Source organism: Miscanthus floridulus, unplaced genomic scaffold (genome assembly GCF_019320115.1).
Source record: "Miscanthus floridulus cultivar M001 unplaced genomic scaffold, ASM1932011v1 fs_180_1_2, whole genome shotgun sequence".
Taxonomy (NCBI): domain Eukaryota; kingdom Viridiplantae; phylum Streptophyta; class Magnoliopsida; order Poales; family Poaceae; genus Miscanthus; species Miscanthus floridulus.
In genome coordinates, this window is record NW_027096342.1 from 25,576 (window position 1) to 40,000 (window position 14,425).

Below are 14,425 nucleotides of genomic sequence, written 5' to 3' on the forward strand. Positions count from 1 at the left end.
CAAAATCCCTCTCTTTTGTTGCCCAAGCGGCATCAGCCTCGTTTATCTCCCTCACTAGTGCCACAGGCTCTGTGGGATATGGTGTGGTGACTACCCAGTCCACCTCAGCTAAGATAAAGATCAGGTCAATCTTTTTCTTCCACTCCGTGTAGTTATTACCTTTGAGAGTGGGGATCTCTTTGATACAACCCATCAAGTTGTATTCACCTGAAAACATAATTCATATAGTGTGAGAACATAAATAATGACAACAATTGTATGCCTTGATTCCAACATTGGTCAAAATTAAAACATACAACTGTTTATACATTAAATCTACATCATCGTTGGACAGAAATAGAATTAATGCATGACAAAAAACTCATCATAATATTGCTATTAATCAACGTTGGTCAGAATAATAACAATACTATAATCAATTAAAACATATCCATTTTTAAAATTAAATTCTCCCATTGGTTCGAATTTAATAATGAAAATAACATCTTTAAATGCGCAACGAAAAAATCATCTCAATTTTGTAAATTTTACCCACAGGAAAATTCTCTTTTCTATTTTCTTTAAGCCATTTATCCATTTTCCAGGAAATAAACATTTACTGGAAAAAGAAAAAACAAAAAACTGATTCAATTCATCACTATTCATTCGGCCCAGCCGAGAATTCGGCCCGGCCTTCCTCTCTTCCACGCGCGCTGCTCGCACCAAGGCCGCAACCTGGGCCTGGGCCGGCAAAGCCGCGCGGCCGTACGCGCCTGCCTGGGCCGCGAAATGGCCTGATCGATCTCGGCCATCCGCGCCGATCCGACAGCCGTCCGCGCGCGTCGCAGGATCAAAACGCCGACCGCAGCGGCTCCCTTGAAAACCCTAGCGTCATTCGGCTCTGCCCTTTCTCTCTCTTCGTCTCTCTCCTAGTCTCCTCAGCGCAGCGTCAACGGCAACCGAGCTAGTCGAGCGGACGAAACGGCGACAAGAGCAAGCCCCGACGCCATTGCCGACCCCCTCGCCGGTGTGCGCGCTCCCCAACGGGTGAGTGCGCCGCCGTCGAGCGGCCTGGCCGCGGCGCCTCTTTGGCCAGAGCCCAGCGAGCAGCGCCCCCGGCTCGGCGTTCTTTTCCCCCCCGCGCCGACGAAGCAGTAGCGCTGCGCAGCGACGAGGTAGGCCACCCCTTCCCCTTCAGATTTGCTTCTTTGTTGGTGCTCGGATTCAACCGATTTGAGATGGGGATCGAAGTTAGAGTTAGGGTTTCACTGTTTATCTTCCTCGTGAAGTCTTTTACGGGTTTAGGGTTCGGCTCTTACGTTCTTAAGGCCGAAACCCTCTTCTTTTTCTCCTTTCCTTAACCCAGTTAGGGTTAGGGTTGAACCGAACCCTCTGTTCTTGTTAGACCCACACTGGATCTAACCTTCAACTTTCTTTTCTAATCGGTTTACCCGTTCTAGATCTAAAAACCCTAGAAACCGATGGCTCTGGTACCATTGTGAGTGTTGTAGGATCACTAGGATCATAGATCTAGCCGGTAGAGTGTTCTATACGGGATAAAAGACACAGTTCATCCTAATACATGTAGAACAAGAGAGACAGAGAGGGAAGGGAGAAGGTGTTGAACTTGACACCACAGAAGAGGAGGGTTCAGCGGACGCCATCACGTTCGTTAATGTAGTCTGCGTACGGGCAGCGACGGTCGGTGAAGAGGGCGATGAAGACGTCAACGTCGATGGAGCGGGCGGCGTGGCTGGTGACTTCCCGTCACTGGCTGCGCCCCTCTCTGATCGGATTAGGGTTTTGGTGTCAGTGGGGTGCTCGGCTCAGGTCAACATCGTGATAAGAGCCGTCGGCCCCCACCTTTTTTTATAGCGTAGTGTGACAGGAGCCCTTCAGCCATGGTGAGCTGGACGCCCCCGATCAGGACGCGAGTCAAAAGCCTAAGTGAACCGTTGGGTCCAATTAAGATTAGATATCAATCTTAACATTTCTAAGAACGCAATCTCTGTAGAAAGATAATATAGGAGGATGGCACCAATGATCTGATGGCTTGAAAGAGAGGCCAGGCGATGTCCAGAATAGTCAAAGATTCAGAGAGCATAAAATGATTAGTCTGAAAAGCTCGGAAAGATATATACAGACGAACTGCTGCATGAAAGCATCAAGAACACTACTCCACAAAACTGCTTTGCGCAACGACACAGCGTATAATACTTCAGAAAGGATCGACGGTTAAAAGGTTGCAGGAGCAAGCAGAGATTGATGGATCGGTCTTCCGGGATGCAGCCGGCTGCCGGCACAGGAACAATTCGCCTTGGATGCCTCGTAGCATCTGCGGGCACTATAAGGAGTTTTTGGAGAAAGAAGAACACGCACGCATATGCGTACACAGGCTGCCACTAAGACGGTCTTCAACGATCGATACCTAAAACACAAGACTTATTTTACATTTGGGTAGTGCTATAGTTAAATGGTTCAATATCTATTTTTAGTTTTTTTCAACAATAAAATCTAAAAGAGAACTATTTCTACAAATGAGTCTCTAGGAGAGAGAATACTCAGATTTAGATTATACCTCTCTTGGCACATAAAATAGGTCTTCTATATAGATACTCTGTTGGAGACTATATATATTGTGCTAGAGACTTATTTTAAATTTGGGTCTTCTTATAGCTCCTGTGTCGAAGACAGCCTAATGATTGCCTCGAAAGAAAGATGAGGCGACTCTGCAATTGTTAATCCTTTGGTTTGTTATAGGGGTTGCACGGAGCTGGAATCATCTTACTAATCAAATGTGAGGTCTAGGTTAGATGATACAGGTGTAGGCATGCTTGATGGTCCCTGCCCATTGAAATAGGGATATATCATATATATAACGCATACTATATCATATACTATATCCTAGCCAAACTGGCTAGCTTCCCCCACGCACGTCCATATGGGTATGCCACTTTTGCTAACAGGTGTAGATGTAATTAAGATCAAGAGATGCATGTAGCATACTGTAATATATTGAGATTTCTTTAGGCTCCAAGTCAGAGATGTTGTGGATTTTGTATTGCACTGCAGTGTTTACACCTAGCTGACTGCGCCTGTTAAGCAGACGTGTGAGGTGGGAGACGTAGGAAGTGGGCAAGTTGCACTTAGTTGATAGATGTTCAGGTCTTGTTTAAATTCAGGACGTAAAGTTTTAGAGTGTTATATGTGGTGTTCGAATATTAATAAAAAAATAAATTATAGAATCCGTTAGTAATCCGTGATACGAATTTATTAAGCCTAACTAATTCGTCATTAGCGTATGTGTTACTGTAGCATCACATTGTCAAATCATGGGTTGATTATGTTTAAAAGATTTGTCTCACAAATTAATCGCTAACTGTGTAATTAATTTTTTTAGTCTATATTTAATACTCCATGCATGTGTCAAACATTCGATGGGACGAGAAGTAAACTTTAGGAGGGGGAATTAAACAAGGTCTCATTCTCCAGTCTTTCTTTTTAGAAAATTTTCTCTGTCTTTCTTTATGTGGTGTTTCTTCTGTTTTTAGAAATTAGAGGAATAAGTTTTTTACTAGGTGACTTCTCCCCCATTTCTTAAAACTAAGAGTATTTTATGACAAGGGATTTGCAGCAACTAATTTCCATGATTAAGAGACATACTATCGCTTAAGCAATGGAAAATAGTGAAGTTACCAACGAGGCAACAACGATGCTTTTTACTCGATGGGAAAAAAAATCTTCGCATTTTCCAGTTACGCCTTCAGGTGGAAACACTGAAGAAACACCTGTTGTCAACTGGGAACGATGTTCAAAGAAGGAAAACCGAAATGTTCTAGCAGAATAAAAAAAATATATTCTGAGACTGCGACCTGGCTGCTGTCAGTCGCATATAGACAGGCAATTTTTCCGGACCATGAGTTCATCATCACTATCCGATTCTGGTCTGGGCTAGTTTTGTTTCAATTAATTACACCTTGGGTTCAAATCAAAAGTTGAGACCAGAAGCATTAAGATGGTCCAATAGACTTGGCCCATTAGCCCAGAAGAACTAGCACCTCAGCATTAGGCCCAATAGAACGTCCACAGCTCAAGGCGCAACACCGTTTACTTCGTCGGCGAGACCGCGAGTCCGCGACGGTCAAAGTAAGAGAGGAGAGCAGGAAGAGGGTAAGAATGGCGGGCGCCACGAGACGCCGCGACGGGGTCGTTCCCATCATCCAAGGCGGCGAGAGGGATCCGGAACGCCTAGCGACGCCGCCGCGGCGAGGGTCATGGTTTGTCTGTGCTCCTCTTTGAATCAGTTGCGCGCTATAATATTTTGGTAGTTGGAGCCTAAGGCAAAATTGTCGGGTACCTGCATTTGCACTTTCGCTGGGGCGAGGTATGATACTGCCCCGGTTTTGTGGATGTTCATTTTGCTCTTCTTTGTGCGGCGCAAAGGGTGTTTTCGTGTGAGTTGGTACCACGGTTAGGAAACCTTTAGGTTAATTTGATCCGAGAGAGAAGCGTCACAGCTATATTTAGGTGTATCATGTGGTTAGCGGTTTCAAATTAAATGTTTGTACACAGAGCCAGAGGGGATGATCTGCAAAACTAGGCAGAGCTCCCACGCAAAGCATGCGAAGGGAGAAATGGTTTTGCTTGTTTCAGATGTTGTAGGTAATAACAGACCAAATACATGGCTCACTTGTGATTTGATTCTTTATATGCCTTTGCAAACTAACCTAAACTGCCATGCCTAGTGTCAAAATTTAAAATTGGTTCGGTTGACTGCACCAGCTGCATGGCCTATACAAGAGTCAAGAGGCCTTCTCATATTTTCCCAACAGTACTGGAAACAGGTAAGGTCTCTGTAACCGTATTGCTGTCAGTTCAAGAAAGGCACATAGAATTCAGGAAGCCCTCATTGCGTGCATTCGGTGGTTCAGAGATGAGCCGGACCGTTCTTGATGTATCAGGTGCATGCTTCATTTTTAGTTCCCTCTAATTCTCACCTAACATTCTTTTAGATAAATCCTGTTCTCACACTTATATAAGCACATATATTCAAGCATAGAACTCATACAATCATTCAGTGACACCGTTATGGCTTTTCTCAAGCTGTCTCTAGTGTTCTGCTCTATTCTTACTTTTCTGAGCTTGAACTGTGGTCCATCTCATGTATTTGCCAAGGTTTATATGGTGGTGATGGAGGATGACCCAGTCATTTCTTACAAAGTGAACCGCAAGCATGTAGTGTATGTGTTTTCTGCATAGGAATAAGTTGAATTATATCATCATCTCCGGGTAATACCAATTACTAAAGTATTTTATTCAGGAGAGGCGAGGAAGCTCAGAAGTACAAACGGGTGGCCACAACAAAGCATGACAGCTTCCTGGACTCATTTCTCCCAGTGGGATCTTACAAGAAACTATACAGTTACACTCACTTGATTAATGGATTTGCTCTCCATGCTGAATCTGAGAAGGTGCTTTTTCAGACTCTAGTGCATAAAATTCCTTTTATTATTTTCTCTGTTATTTGACTATTTGGGCTGGGAAATGAGGGAACTGTTCCACAAAGCTTCTATTCTCACTTGGCAGAGTAGAATTTCCAGTACCAGGGATAACCTCTGTGTGTAGACATCAATCATGAATTCAAGATTGGAGCTGCAAGTATACATGCTAACATATAAACATAATATGAGCAGTATAGCAACTCAAGTAAATTCTGGTTATTGGCGAATATTATCAGGAGTGTGGAGTATCTTTACAGTGAATTGAGAGTCTGGTTCAGTCTGCTGCTGCCCAACCATAGTTTCTGTCAATAACTAGATCTGCCCCACTTTGATTTTTTTTTGCACAGCAGTATATGACTTATATTTTTCCTATACTCTGTATTTACAAACTGAAACCCATGAAAGACATGGAGATGTCAACCATCAAATGCAAATCCATTGCACTTATATTTTTATAATGGCTAGCCGTTTGCAAGTTTTATTAAAGAGTTGATGATGTTATTAGTGAATGTCGGTTATTTGTTTCTGTTCGAATTAATAGTTGAATATTTATATTTGTTATATGTGTAATAGTTAGTTAGAATTCTTAGTGGTGCAAAAGGAGTTAGACTTATCCAAGAAGACATCAAAATGGCCAAGATGACCACACATACACCAAGTTACATTGGAGCTAGTGCAGTCTGGCCGCTCCTGGGTGGTGCTGAGAATTCCGGTGATGGGGTGGTGATTGGCATGATTGATACCGGGATTGACCCTAAGAACCCAAGCTTTGCTATCAGTAACACGTCAAGCCAAGCGAAACCACCACCGGCTAGTTTCAAAGGAATATGTCGTACTGGGAATAGATTTCCTCCAGATTCATGCAGTAGTAAGATAGTGGGAGCTAGGTGGTTTGCACGTGCTGCCCAAGCCACTGGGGAGTTCAATGCTACAATTCACTATGAATCTCCTTATGATCCAGATGGTCATGGCAGGTTTGTCCAATTCTCTATTATATGCTGATAACTGTATTAATTCATTTTATCCTCAAAATGCATCAGCAGCTGATCATAACAGTGTCTTCACAGCCACACCGCATCGATTGCAGCTGGGAATTTCCATACGCCACTAGTATCCAGAGGCTACAACTTTGGGTATGCAAGCGGCATGGCCCCTGGAGCTCGGTGAGTTGGACTGAAAGAACAATCCTTTTGCAGCATTTCATTTTTTTTTTTGGAGATACCATTTCAGATGTTGAAACTTGAAAGCCAAGAAGGGAAATAGTGTATATAATCTTACGATCTGTTGATTGCCCTTTCAGTCTTGCAATCTACAAAGCTGCCTATCCTTTCGGTGGATACATGTCAGATGTGATTGCTGCGGTCGACCAGGTTCTTAGATATACTCTACAGAAAGCTATTGTCGTTCAATCTGTATGCTAAACTGTGTTACTTGTATGTAGGCAGTAGAGGATGGGGTTAATGTTATAAGTCTTTCTATGGCTCCTTCTTCAGTTTCACCTGGGCCAGCATCTTTCCTCAATTTGCTTGAGGCACAACTGCTCCTTGCCACAAAGGCTGGAGTGTCAGTTGTTCAGGCCGTTGGCAATGCAGGACCCGATGCAAACACAGTCGTCTCTTTCAGCCCATGGATATTAAGTGTTGCTGCTTCAACGACAGACCGTAAGTATAGAAAATCAATCATAATTGGCAATGGGAAAGTATTTTCTTGCGGCGCCCTTTCAGGTAATTCATTTCAACCTATCTTGGCCGTTGATCTGGGGAATGGAATTTCTAGACAGCCTTACCCTTGCATAACTGTACCTGATCTTGGATAGGACAACATCATTCTATAACTAACAAATTCAAGTAGATCTAATGATTGACTATGTCACAATGTGCCTATGTTTCAATACTTCACTCGATGCCAAATTTGTTTTAACCCCTTGCCTGTCTTGCCAGCTCCAACACCAGGTGAAACAATGTACCCACTAGCATGGGCTGATGATGTGGTCAATGAGAATTCATCCGATAGGGCTGTCAATTGCCAAGATCCAAATATCTTCATCAGACCTCTTGTCCAGGGAAAGGTGATTATTTGCATGTTCGATTCATCAAGCTACTATGAAGACAACCCCGACCTTGCTGGTGTCATCGTTACGATTGAGAGAATTGGAGCTGCTGGAGTCATCGTCACTGATCGTTCTTCGGGTGACGTCGACATTGATTATGAGCCTACATTTCCCACGACAGTCCCTTCCGCCATAGTTCTGAGGGGTTCCGACATGCGAGTAAGTTCCTGACCAAGCTGAAATATCTTAAGAGTTAAGAGAATGCACTACAGCAGTGTTTTGATCAGTACTGGAATCGCAAGATTCTGTTTCCACTAGCTAGGAATTTTCGCCTGATCGCATTTTCATTTGCTACTGTGTGCAGGCCCTATTTAGGTACTATAACAACAACACGGTTCGAGATGAACATGGAAACGTGGTCAGCTTCGGAGCGACTGTACGGATTACGGAGGGACGGCGTGCAAGCTATTCGGGAGAAGCACCAGTGGTGGCCGACTACTCCTCGAGGGGACCGGACGTGGAGAACGCACAGATGCAGACGGCAGAGGTGCTGAAACCGAACGTGATGGCACCAGGGAATCTTATATGGGGAGCATGGAGCCCGACGAGCAACGCGCTGCCAGAGATCCAGGGCGAGAAGTACGCGCTCCTGTCCGGCACAAGCATGGCCGCCCCGCACGTCGCCGGTGTGGCAGCCCTGATCAAGCAGAGGCACCCGACGTGGAGCCCCGCCATGGTCATGTCGGCGATCATGTCGACCGCGGACGTGACCGACCGCTCGGGCCGGCCGCTGACGGTGAGGAGCGACGACGGCTCCGTGGACCCCGCGACGCCGTTCGACATGGGTGCGGGCGCCGTGAACGCGGCACGCGCGCTGGACCCCGGCCTGGTGTTCGACGCCGGGTACAGCGACTACCTCCGGTTCCTGTGCGCGGTGCCCGGCGTGGACAACGCCGCTGTGCTGCGCGCGGTGGGCGCACCGTGCCCTCCCCCACCGTCGCCGCGTGCGGGGATGGGGGCGGGGGTGGCGCGGTGGTGCTCGGACCTGAACGCGGCGAGCGTGACGGTGGCGAGCCTGCTGGGGTCGCGGCGCGTGGACCGGCGCGTGACGAGCGTGGGCGCGCAGAACGAGACGTACATGGCGTACGTGCGCGCGCCCGGCGGCGTGGCGGTGCGGGTGTCGCCGTCGCAGTTCGCCATCGCGCCCGGCGCGGCGCGGACGCTGCGGATCGTGTTCAACACCACCGCGCCGGGGAACGCGTTCAGCTTCGGGGAGGTGGTGCTCAAGGGCAACAAGAAGCACCGCGTCCGGATCCCCCTCGCCGTCTACCCTGCCGCGGCACTGAGCCCATGAGCTCGGGCGCAAAAGTATACGTACATGTACTCGTTCTAAAAATTTTTAAAAAAATGCAAAACCCTGTTGGTGACGCGGGAATTATCGTGAGGTTGGTGTTGTTCCGAATGGCCAACCTTGACTCGGCCGTTGGCTCTTGAGATGATGACCAGGCAACAAACTAGTATACTCTATTGTACCCAAATGAAATGCTCTTAAATTCCACGTGTTGGTCGTGCGCGATGCGGTGGACCTGGTTTGGGTTCGTGCATCGGCACGCACGCCTGGTGATGAATGAACTGGCGAGTGGGATTATCCGCCCACCCATTGACATGAGAAACATGAGAATTTGAGATGAGGATGTGGGCAGCACTGGATGACACGGCGGCGGCGTCGGTGCGAGAGCGACGCGGGCACGCGGCGAGGCGGCCGCGCTTATCCGAGTCCGGCTTCCAAGTTTCCACGCCTCCACCTCGGCGCGGACGCGGCGGCGGGCAGGTGCGATGCGCCGCAACCGAGGGTCCGTTTGGTTGTTTTTTTTTTTTTTTTTTTTTTTTTTTTTTTTTTTCCTTAGCCTTTGGTCCAAAAGCTAAAAGCCTAACTAAAGGAGTTGTTTTTTTAGGTTGTTTTTCTAGAAACAGCTGTTTTTTAGTATATTTTTAAAAGCTGGTTTAACTCTGCTTTTGACTTTCTGTTTTTCGAAATTAATAAAATAAAAAGCTCTTTCATGTTTCAAAAGAAATAAAGATAGAAGGTATATTTTATACTTGTTTAACCAAATAGATTTTAGCTTTTCTACAGCTCATAGCCCACGTCAGCTTCCCCACGGCAGCTTTTTTTTTTTTCTACAACCACAACTCAACCAGACCCGCCCCGAGTCCTGGTGGCTGTACGGGTCTGACCTGTTTTTTTTATCGATTCCATCCGTGTCCATCCATGGCAAATGGCATGCCGAGACGCCACCGCCCACCGGTGCGCGGTTAGCGTGCCCGCGTGGGCTCCCATGCCCAAGCGCAACCGTGAAGCCACACCGTCCGTCCGCCCACGGGTGGCCCACCCGTCGACGCGTCCCTATGGAACTGGGGAGGCAACGAAGAGGGTAGCGATGTAATGTAGTGACGCTGGTGACTCTGATTCGCGTTTTGCGCGGTGGGGTGGGTCACCCGCGGCGAGGCGCACGATCTCCGGCAGCGGTGGGCCGTTGATCCTGCACAATTCGTCCCCACCGAACCCCGGGGAAGTGGGGCACTCGGCTCTGTTTGGTTGGCTTCCCCACATTGCCACGCCAGAGATGCGGCATGTCAGAATATTTTTAGAAGCGTGCATGTACAAAACTAGCGCAGAACTCGCCAAATGTATGGCGTCTGATTTGCTCGCTGTAGTTTTGGCGATGCCAGAATTGAGATGCGGCGTGATCATGAAGCATTAAATATAAATAAAAAATAAAACTAATTACACAGTTTAGACGAAATCCACGAGACGAATCTTTTAAGCCTAATTAGACTATGATTGGACACTAATTACCAAATAACAACGAAAACGCTACAGTAGCGTTTTGCCAAATTTTTCGCGAACCAAACTGGCCCCAGATACGGCCGCGACCTGTGGACCTCACACTCCAATGCTCCATGTTTCCATGGCTCGGTTGCACACTTGCACTGCATCGATCACCCACCGGCCCCTCCTGGGAAAAAGGCAAGGGCCCTGTGTGACTGCCTGCCTCCATTCCAGTTGCCATTTGGGCAGCTGTTTTCCTGGGGAGGGCGGGAGCCGGGAGGCGCCTCCCTGGACGAGAAAGTTGTTGCCTGCCTCAGGTCAGATGCCACTGCGCTTCTCTACTCGCCTTCTCAGCGCGTTCCCACTCCCAATTCCCAAAAAGTGTTATAGTAGCCATCACATCAAATTTTGCGATATATGTATGAAGCATTAAATGTAGACGAAAAAAAAAACTAATTACATAGTTTGGTTGGAAATTACGAGACGAACATTTTAAACCTAATTAATCCATGATTGAACACTATTTATCAAATAAAAACAAAAATACTACATAGTCCAAATTCCCAAATTCAGAGGACTAAACACGCTCTCAGCTGTCGAAACCGTGCACTAGCGGACACGTACCAGAGGAGAGCCTGAAAAGACAACATGACAGGACGATGCAAAGCTCAGGGTTGGACATTGCCTTGTCACTTTGTCAGGGCGACGCTAGAATGCACGGGCAAGGCTGCAGAGAATCCAGCGACGCCACGACAAAATCCTCATGATTTCCGAGGACGTCTCGTTTAAATCTACCGCCATGTTTGGGCCCTCTTTGTTTCCAACCTTCTAAAACTTAGTTCTAAAAATTTTAGACGGCCTTCTAAAATTTTCTAAAAAAATGTTTAATTGCATTTTCTAAAACTGACTAAAAGCAGTAAATGTTGTTGAACAAGGACACTTTTACCCTTCTTTAGGAGAGAGAGAGGGAGGGGGCAATAAATAAGGGGTAGTGGAGGTCCAGGAAGGATTTTAGAAGGTTTTAGGAGGGAGTATTTGGTTCTTTAGACAGATTCTATCCAGATTTTAGCTTATAAAGCTTTTAGGAGGGGTAACCAAACAGGGCCTAACCAAAATCCAAACTTTGGTACTATGCAAAAAGAAGATTCCTCATCACATCAAACTTGCGGTATATGCATGGAGTACTAAATGTTGACGAAATCAAAAACTAATTGCACAATTTAGTTGTACTTTGCGAGACGAACGTTTTGATCCTAATTAGTCAACGATTGGACAATTATTACCAAATACAAACGAAATGCTACAGTGTGCTACAATGTTACCAGCTTTCCGGCGGCGCCGATTCGACGTGCAACTAAACGTGGCCTAAGACGTAAAGTGTAGGTTGGGGGTGTCGTAAGGGACGATGAGATACTAATAAAAAATAAATTACATAATAAATTTATTAAGTCTAATTAAGCCGTTATTAGCGCATGCATTACTGTAGCACCATATTGTTAAATCATGAACTAATTAGACTTAAAAGTCTCGTAAATTAGTCATAAATTATATAATTAGTTATTTTTTTAGTCTATATTTAATACTTTATATACACACAGCACAGACTTTTCGGTTACAGTACTCCGCTGAGATCATCGGAACAAAAAGAGCACCAAAAAGGTTGAACACGGCACGCACTGGCAGCCAGCCGTCCCATGTGGGCCCTGAATTAATATCTTCACTGTCAAACGGGACCCACAAGCAAAATGAGGATGTGTTTTTTGTAAAGTGGACGGGAAAAAGAGGGAGAGACGCAGCAGCACTGCAGGAGGAAAGAACTCCCTCGGCGCCGTGGCGGCCTCTCTCCCGAATTTGCCTAATTCAATTCGATCTCCCTTCCTTATCCGGCATCAGCGCGCACGACTAAATCCCGTTTGGTAATAAAAAAAAATAGCCCCTGGCTCCAACTCCAAATCGAGTTCCAGTCCAGCTCCAACGTTTTGAAAGAGAACATGTCCGACTTGCGAACTCCTTCGTCCCTCTTCTTCCTCAGGAGTTCCAGATCAGCCAGCCACTACTCTACTCCCAGTCGTGGCTCAGCCCCCGCGCGTCGATCTTATCCTCCTCCAGTCTAATTCCAGCTCCGAGCCTCCACCCACCCCCGATCCCTCACTATTAATACAGCCCGGTGGTTTTACCCCCGATCTCCATCACCATCAGGTCCTCCTTCCTCGATCCTCGGACGAAACGCGCCGCCTTTTCTTCGTCTCGTCTCGTCTCCTGCCGTTTTTGGATCGCCCGGATCTCGCTCTCGTCGCGCGCGCTTGTTGTTTCTGTCGGCGGTGCTGGAAAGGCGGGTCCTTTTCGTGGCCGCGCGCTCGTGATCCTTCTTCTTGGGAAAAGGAAAAAAAAGTTGCCGCCGCGATGAACGCGCTGGCCGCCACCAGCCGCAACTTCCGGCGGGCCTCGAAGCTGCTCGGCCTCGACTCGAAGCTCGAGCAGAGCCTGCTCATCCCGTTCCGGGAGATCAAGGTGGGGTCCCGGGCTCCCGGCGCCGTTGCTTGTGGCATCTCTTAGTGTTGGCCGAATTGTTTGTTTATGCGTTTCGCGCTGTTCCTCGCAGGTGGAATGCACCATCCCCAAAGACGACGGCAGCTTGGCATCGTTCGTCGGCTTCCGCGTGCAGCATGACAACGCCCGCGGGCCGATGAAAGGCGGCATCCGCTATCATCCTGAGGTGAGCGATGTCCGCTGATGCGATTCTGCTGTCGATTCTGTCTATTGTGTGCTCTTCCATTTTAATGCAGCAATTGTAAAATAGGAATACAAATAATGCAGCAATTGTAAAAAGGCATGTTTTGGTTACGTTGATTTCTTTCTTCCTGTCAAACTGATAGAACAACTTTCGTCACTTGTCATTTTTGTAAAGCTCCTCCACTATCGTTTAATCTCTGCATATATGGTTACGTTTATTTCTTCTTCCTGTCAAACTGATAGAACAGCACAGCTTCATGTGTAGTAATTTTTTGTTGAACCTATCTTTTAGTAGCCTTTTACGAATGTCCAAAACTTTACTTCCTTATTACACCAATTCAACCTGTCCAAAATCTGTATTAGGACATCTTGTTCTCATATATCTATTTCCATATCTTTCTGACCTTTTCTACCTAAATTTATACTCACCTGATGTGGTCAGTTATGTTTTTTTAATAGAAAAGTCTTGCATTTTTTACAAGTGCTTTAGTCTTGTTCTTTTATGCTTGTTTGCAAAGACTCAGTATATAGGCCCCAAAAAACAGCTACATGACTTCTTTTTAACCATCATTTTCTTGTACGTATTACTCGATTCAGAAACTTATACTAGTCAAAAAAACGATTTCATTGTTTTGTTTGGCAGGTTGATCCAGATGAAGTAAACGCCCTTGCTCAACTCATGACATGGAAGACAGCTGTTGCAGCAGTTCCATATGGTGGAGCAAAAGGAGGGATCGGGTGCTCTCCTGGTGAATTAAGTAGAAGTGAATTAGAGCGGTTGACGCGAGTATTTACCCAGAAAATTCATGATCTTATCGGAACGCATACAGATGTCCCAGCTCCTGACATGGGGACCAATGCACAGGTAGGCCTAATATTGCTTTTGGTATTGTTTGTGATCCACTCTCTTTTGTATGCTCAGCTACCTTCTTTATTCTTTTGCAATTATGAAACAGACCATGGCATGGATGTTGGACGAGTACTCGAAATTTCATGGTCACTCACCAGCAGTCGTCACAGGCAAGCCAATTGTACGTGAAAAAAATGTGCAGCAAGTTACTTTGGTGCAAATAGTTTTTACAAAGTATAATAGGAAAAAAGAATGCAATAGTTATTCTAAATTTTATATTCTTTTTTTGTAGGATCTTGGTGGATCACTGGGTAGAGATGCAGCAACAGGGCGAGGTGTCATGTATGCCACCGAGGCTCTACTTGCTGAATATGGAAAATGTATTTCTGGATCAACTTTTGTGATTCAAGTGAGTGATAATTATTCATATATGTCCACTGAATTTAATTTTATATAAGATAATAAAAGGAGAATCATATGCT

The 14,425-nt window shown here is 46.1% G+C and overlaps 2 protein-coding genes across 8 annotated transcripts; both read left to right on the forward strand.

The window, feature by feature from the left end:
• The first annotated feature begins 4,120 nt into the window (after window positions 1-4,120).
• LOC136530697 (subtilisin-like protease SBT2.5) lies at window positions 4,121-9,194 on the forward strand. Of its 7 annotated transcripts, none has more exons than XM_066523419.1 (9): window positions 4,121-4,940; window positions 5,155-5,219; window positions 5,300-5,450; window positions 6,054-6,454; window positions 6,548-6,643; window positions 6,781-6,850; window positions 6,922-7,204; window positions 7,421-7,749; window positions 7,895-9,194. In XM_066523419.1, exons 1-9 carry the CDS (start codon window positions 4,932-4,934, stop codon window positions 8,882-8,884), a joined length of 2,394 nt encoding a protein of 797 aa, XP_066379516.1. In that variant the 5' UTR covers window positions 4,121-4,931; the 3' UTR covers window positions 8,885-9,194. The 7 variants fall into 7 exon arrangements, with proteins under 7 accessions (XP_066379516.1, XP_066379517.1, XP_066379514.1 ...); XM_066523420.1 differs by having other exon boundaries at window positions 5,155-5,214; XM_066523417.1 differs by having other exon boundaries at window positions 4,121-4,641; window positions 4,762-5,219.
• Window positions 9,195-12,247: 3,053 nt separating this feature from the next.
• LOC136530698 (glutamate dehydrogenase 2, mitochondrial-like) lies at window positions 12,248-14,414 on the forward strand. Its single transcript, XM_066523422.1, has 5 exons — window positions 12,248-12,871; window positions 12,963-13,076; window positions 13,737-13,958; window positions 14,050-14,124; window positions 14,236-14,414. The coding sequence occupies exons 1-5, from the start codon at window positions 12,764-12,766 to the stop codon at window positions 14,398-14,400; spliced, it is 684 nt and encodes a 227-aa protein (XP_066379519.1). The 5' UTR covers window positions 12,248-12,763; the 3' UTR covers window positions 14,401-14,414.
• The last annotated feature ends 11 nt before the right edge of the window (window positions 14,415-14,425 follow it).

Coding starts and splice junctions, on each gene's coding strand:
- LOC136530697 (XM_066523415.1), top strand. CDS start 5,068: ATGGCTTTTCTCAAGCTGTCTCTAGTGTTCTGCTCTATTCTTACTTTT. Junction 6,644..6,780: donor GGCATGGCCCCTGGAGCTCG/GTGAGTTGGACT, acceptor TTGCCCTTTCAG/TCTTGCAATCTACAAAGCTG. Junction 7,750..7,894: donor TGAGGGGTTCCGACATGCGA/GTAAGTTCCTGA, acceptor TACTGTGTGCAG/GCCCTATTTAGGTACTATAA.
- LOC136530698 (XM_066523422.1), top strand. CDS start 12,764: ATGAACGCGCTGGCCGCCACCAGCCGCAACTTCCGGCGGGCCTCGAAG. Junction 12,872..12,962: donor TCCCGTTCCGGGAGATCAAG/GTGGGGTCCCGG, acceptor TGTTCCTCGCAG/GTGGAATGCACCATCCCCAA. Junction 14,125..14,235: donor TCGTCACAGGCAAGCCAATT/GTACGTGAAAAA, acceptor CTTTTTTTGTAG/GATCTTGGTGGATCACTGGG.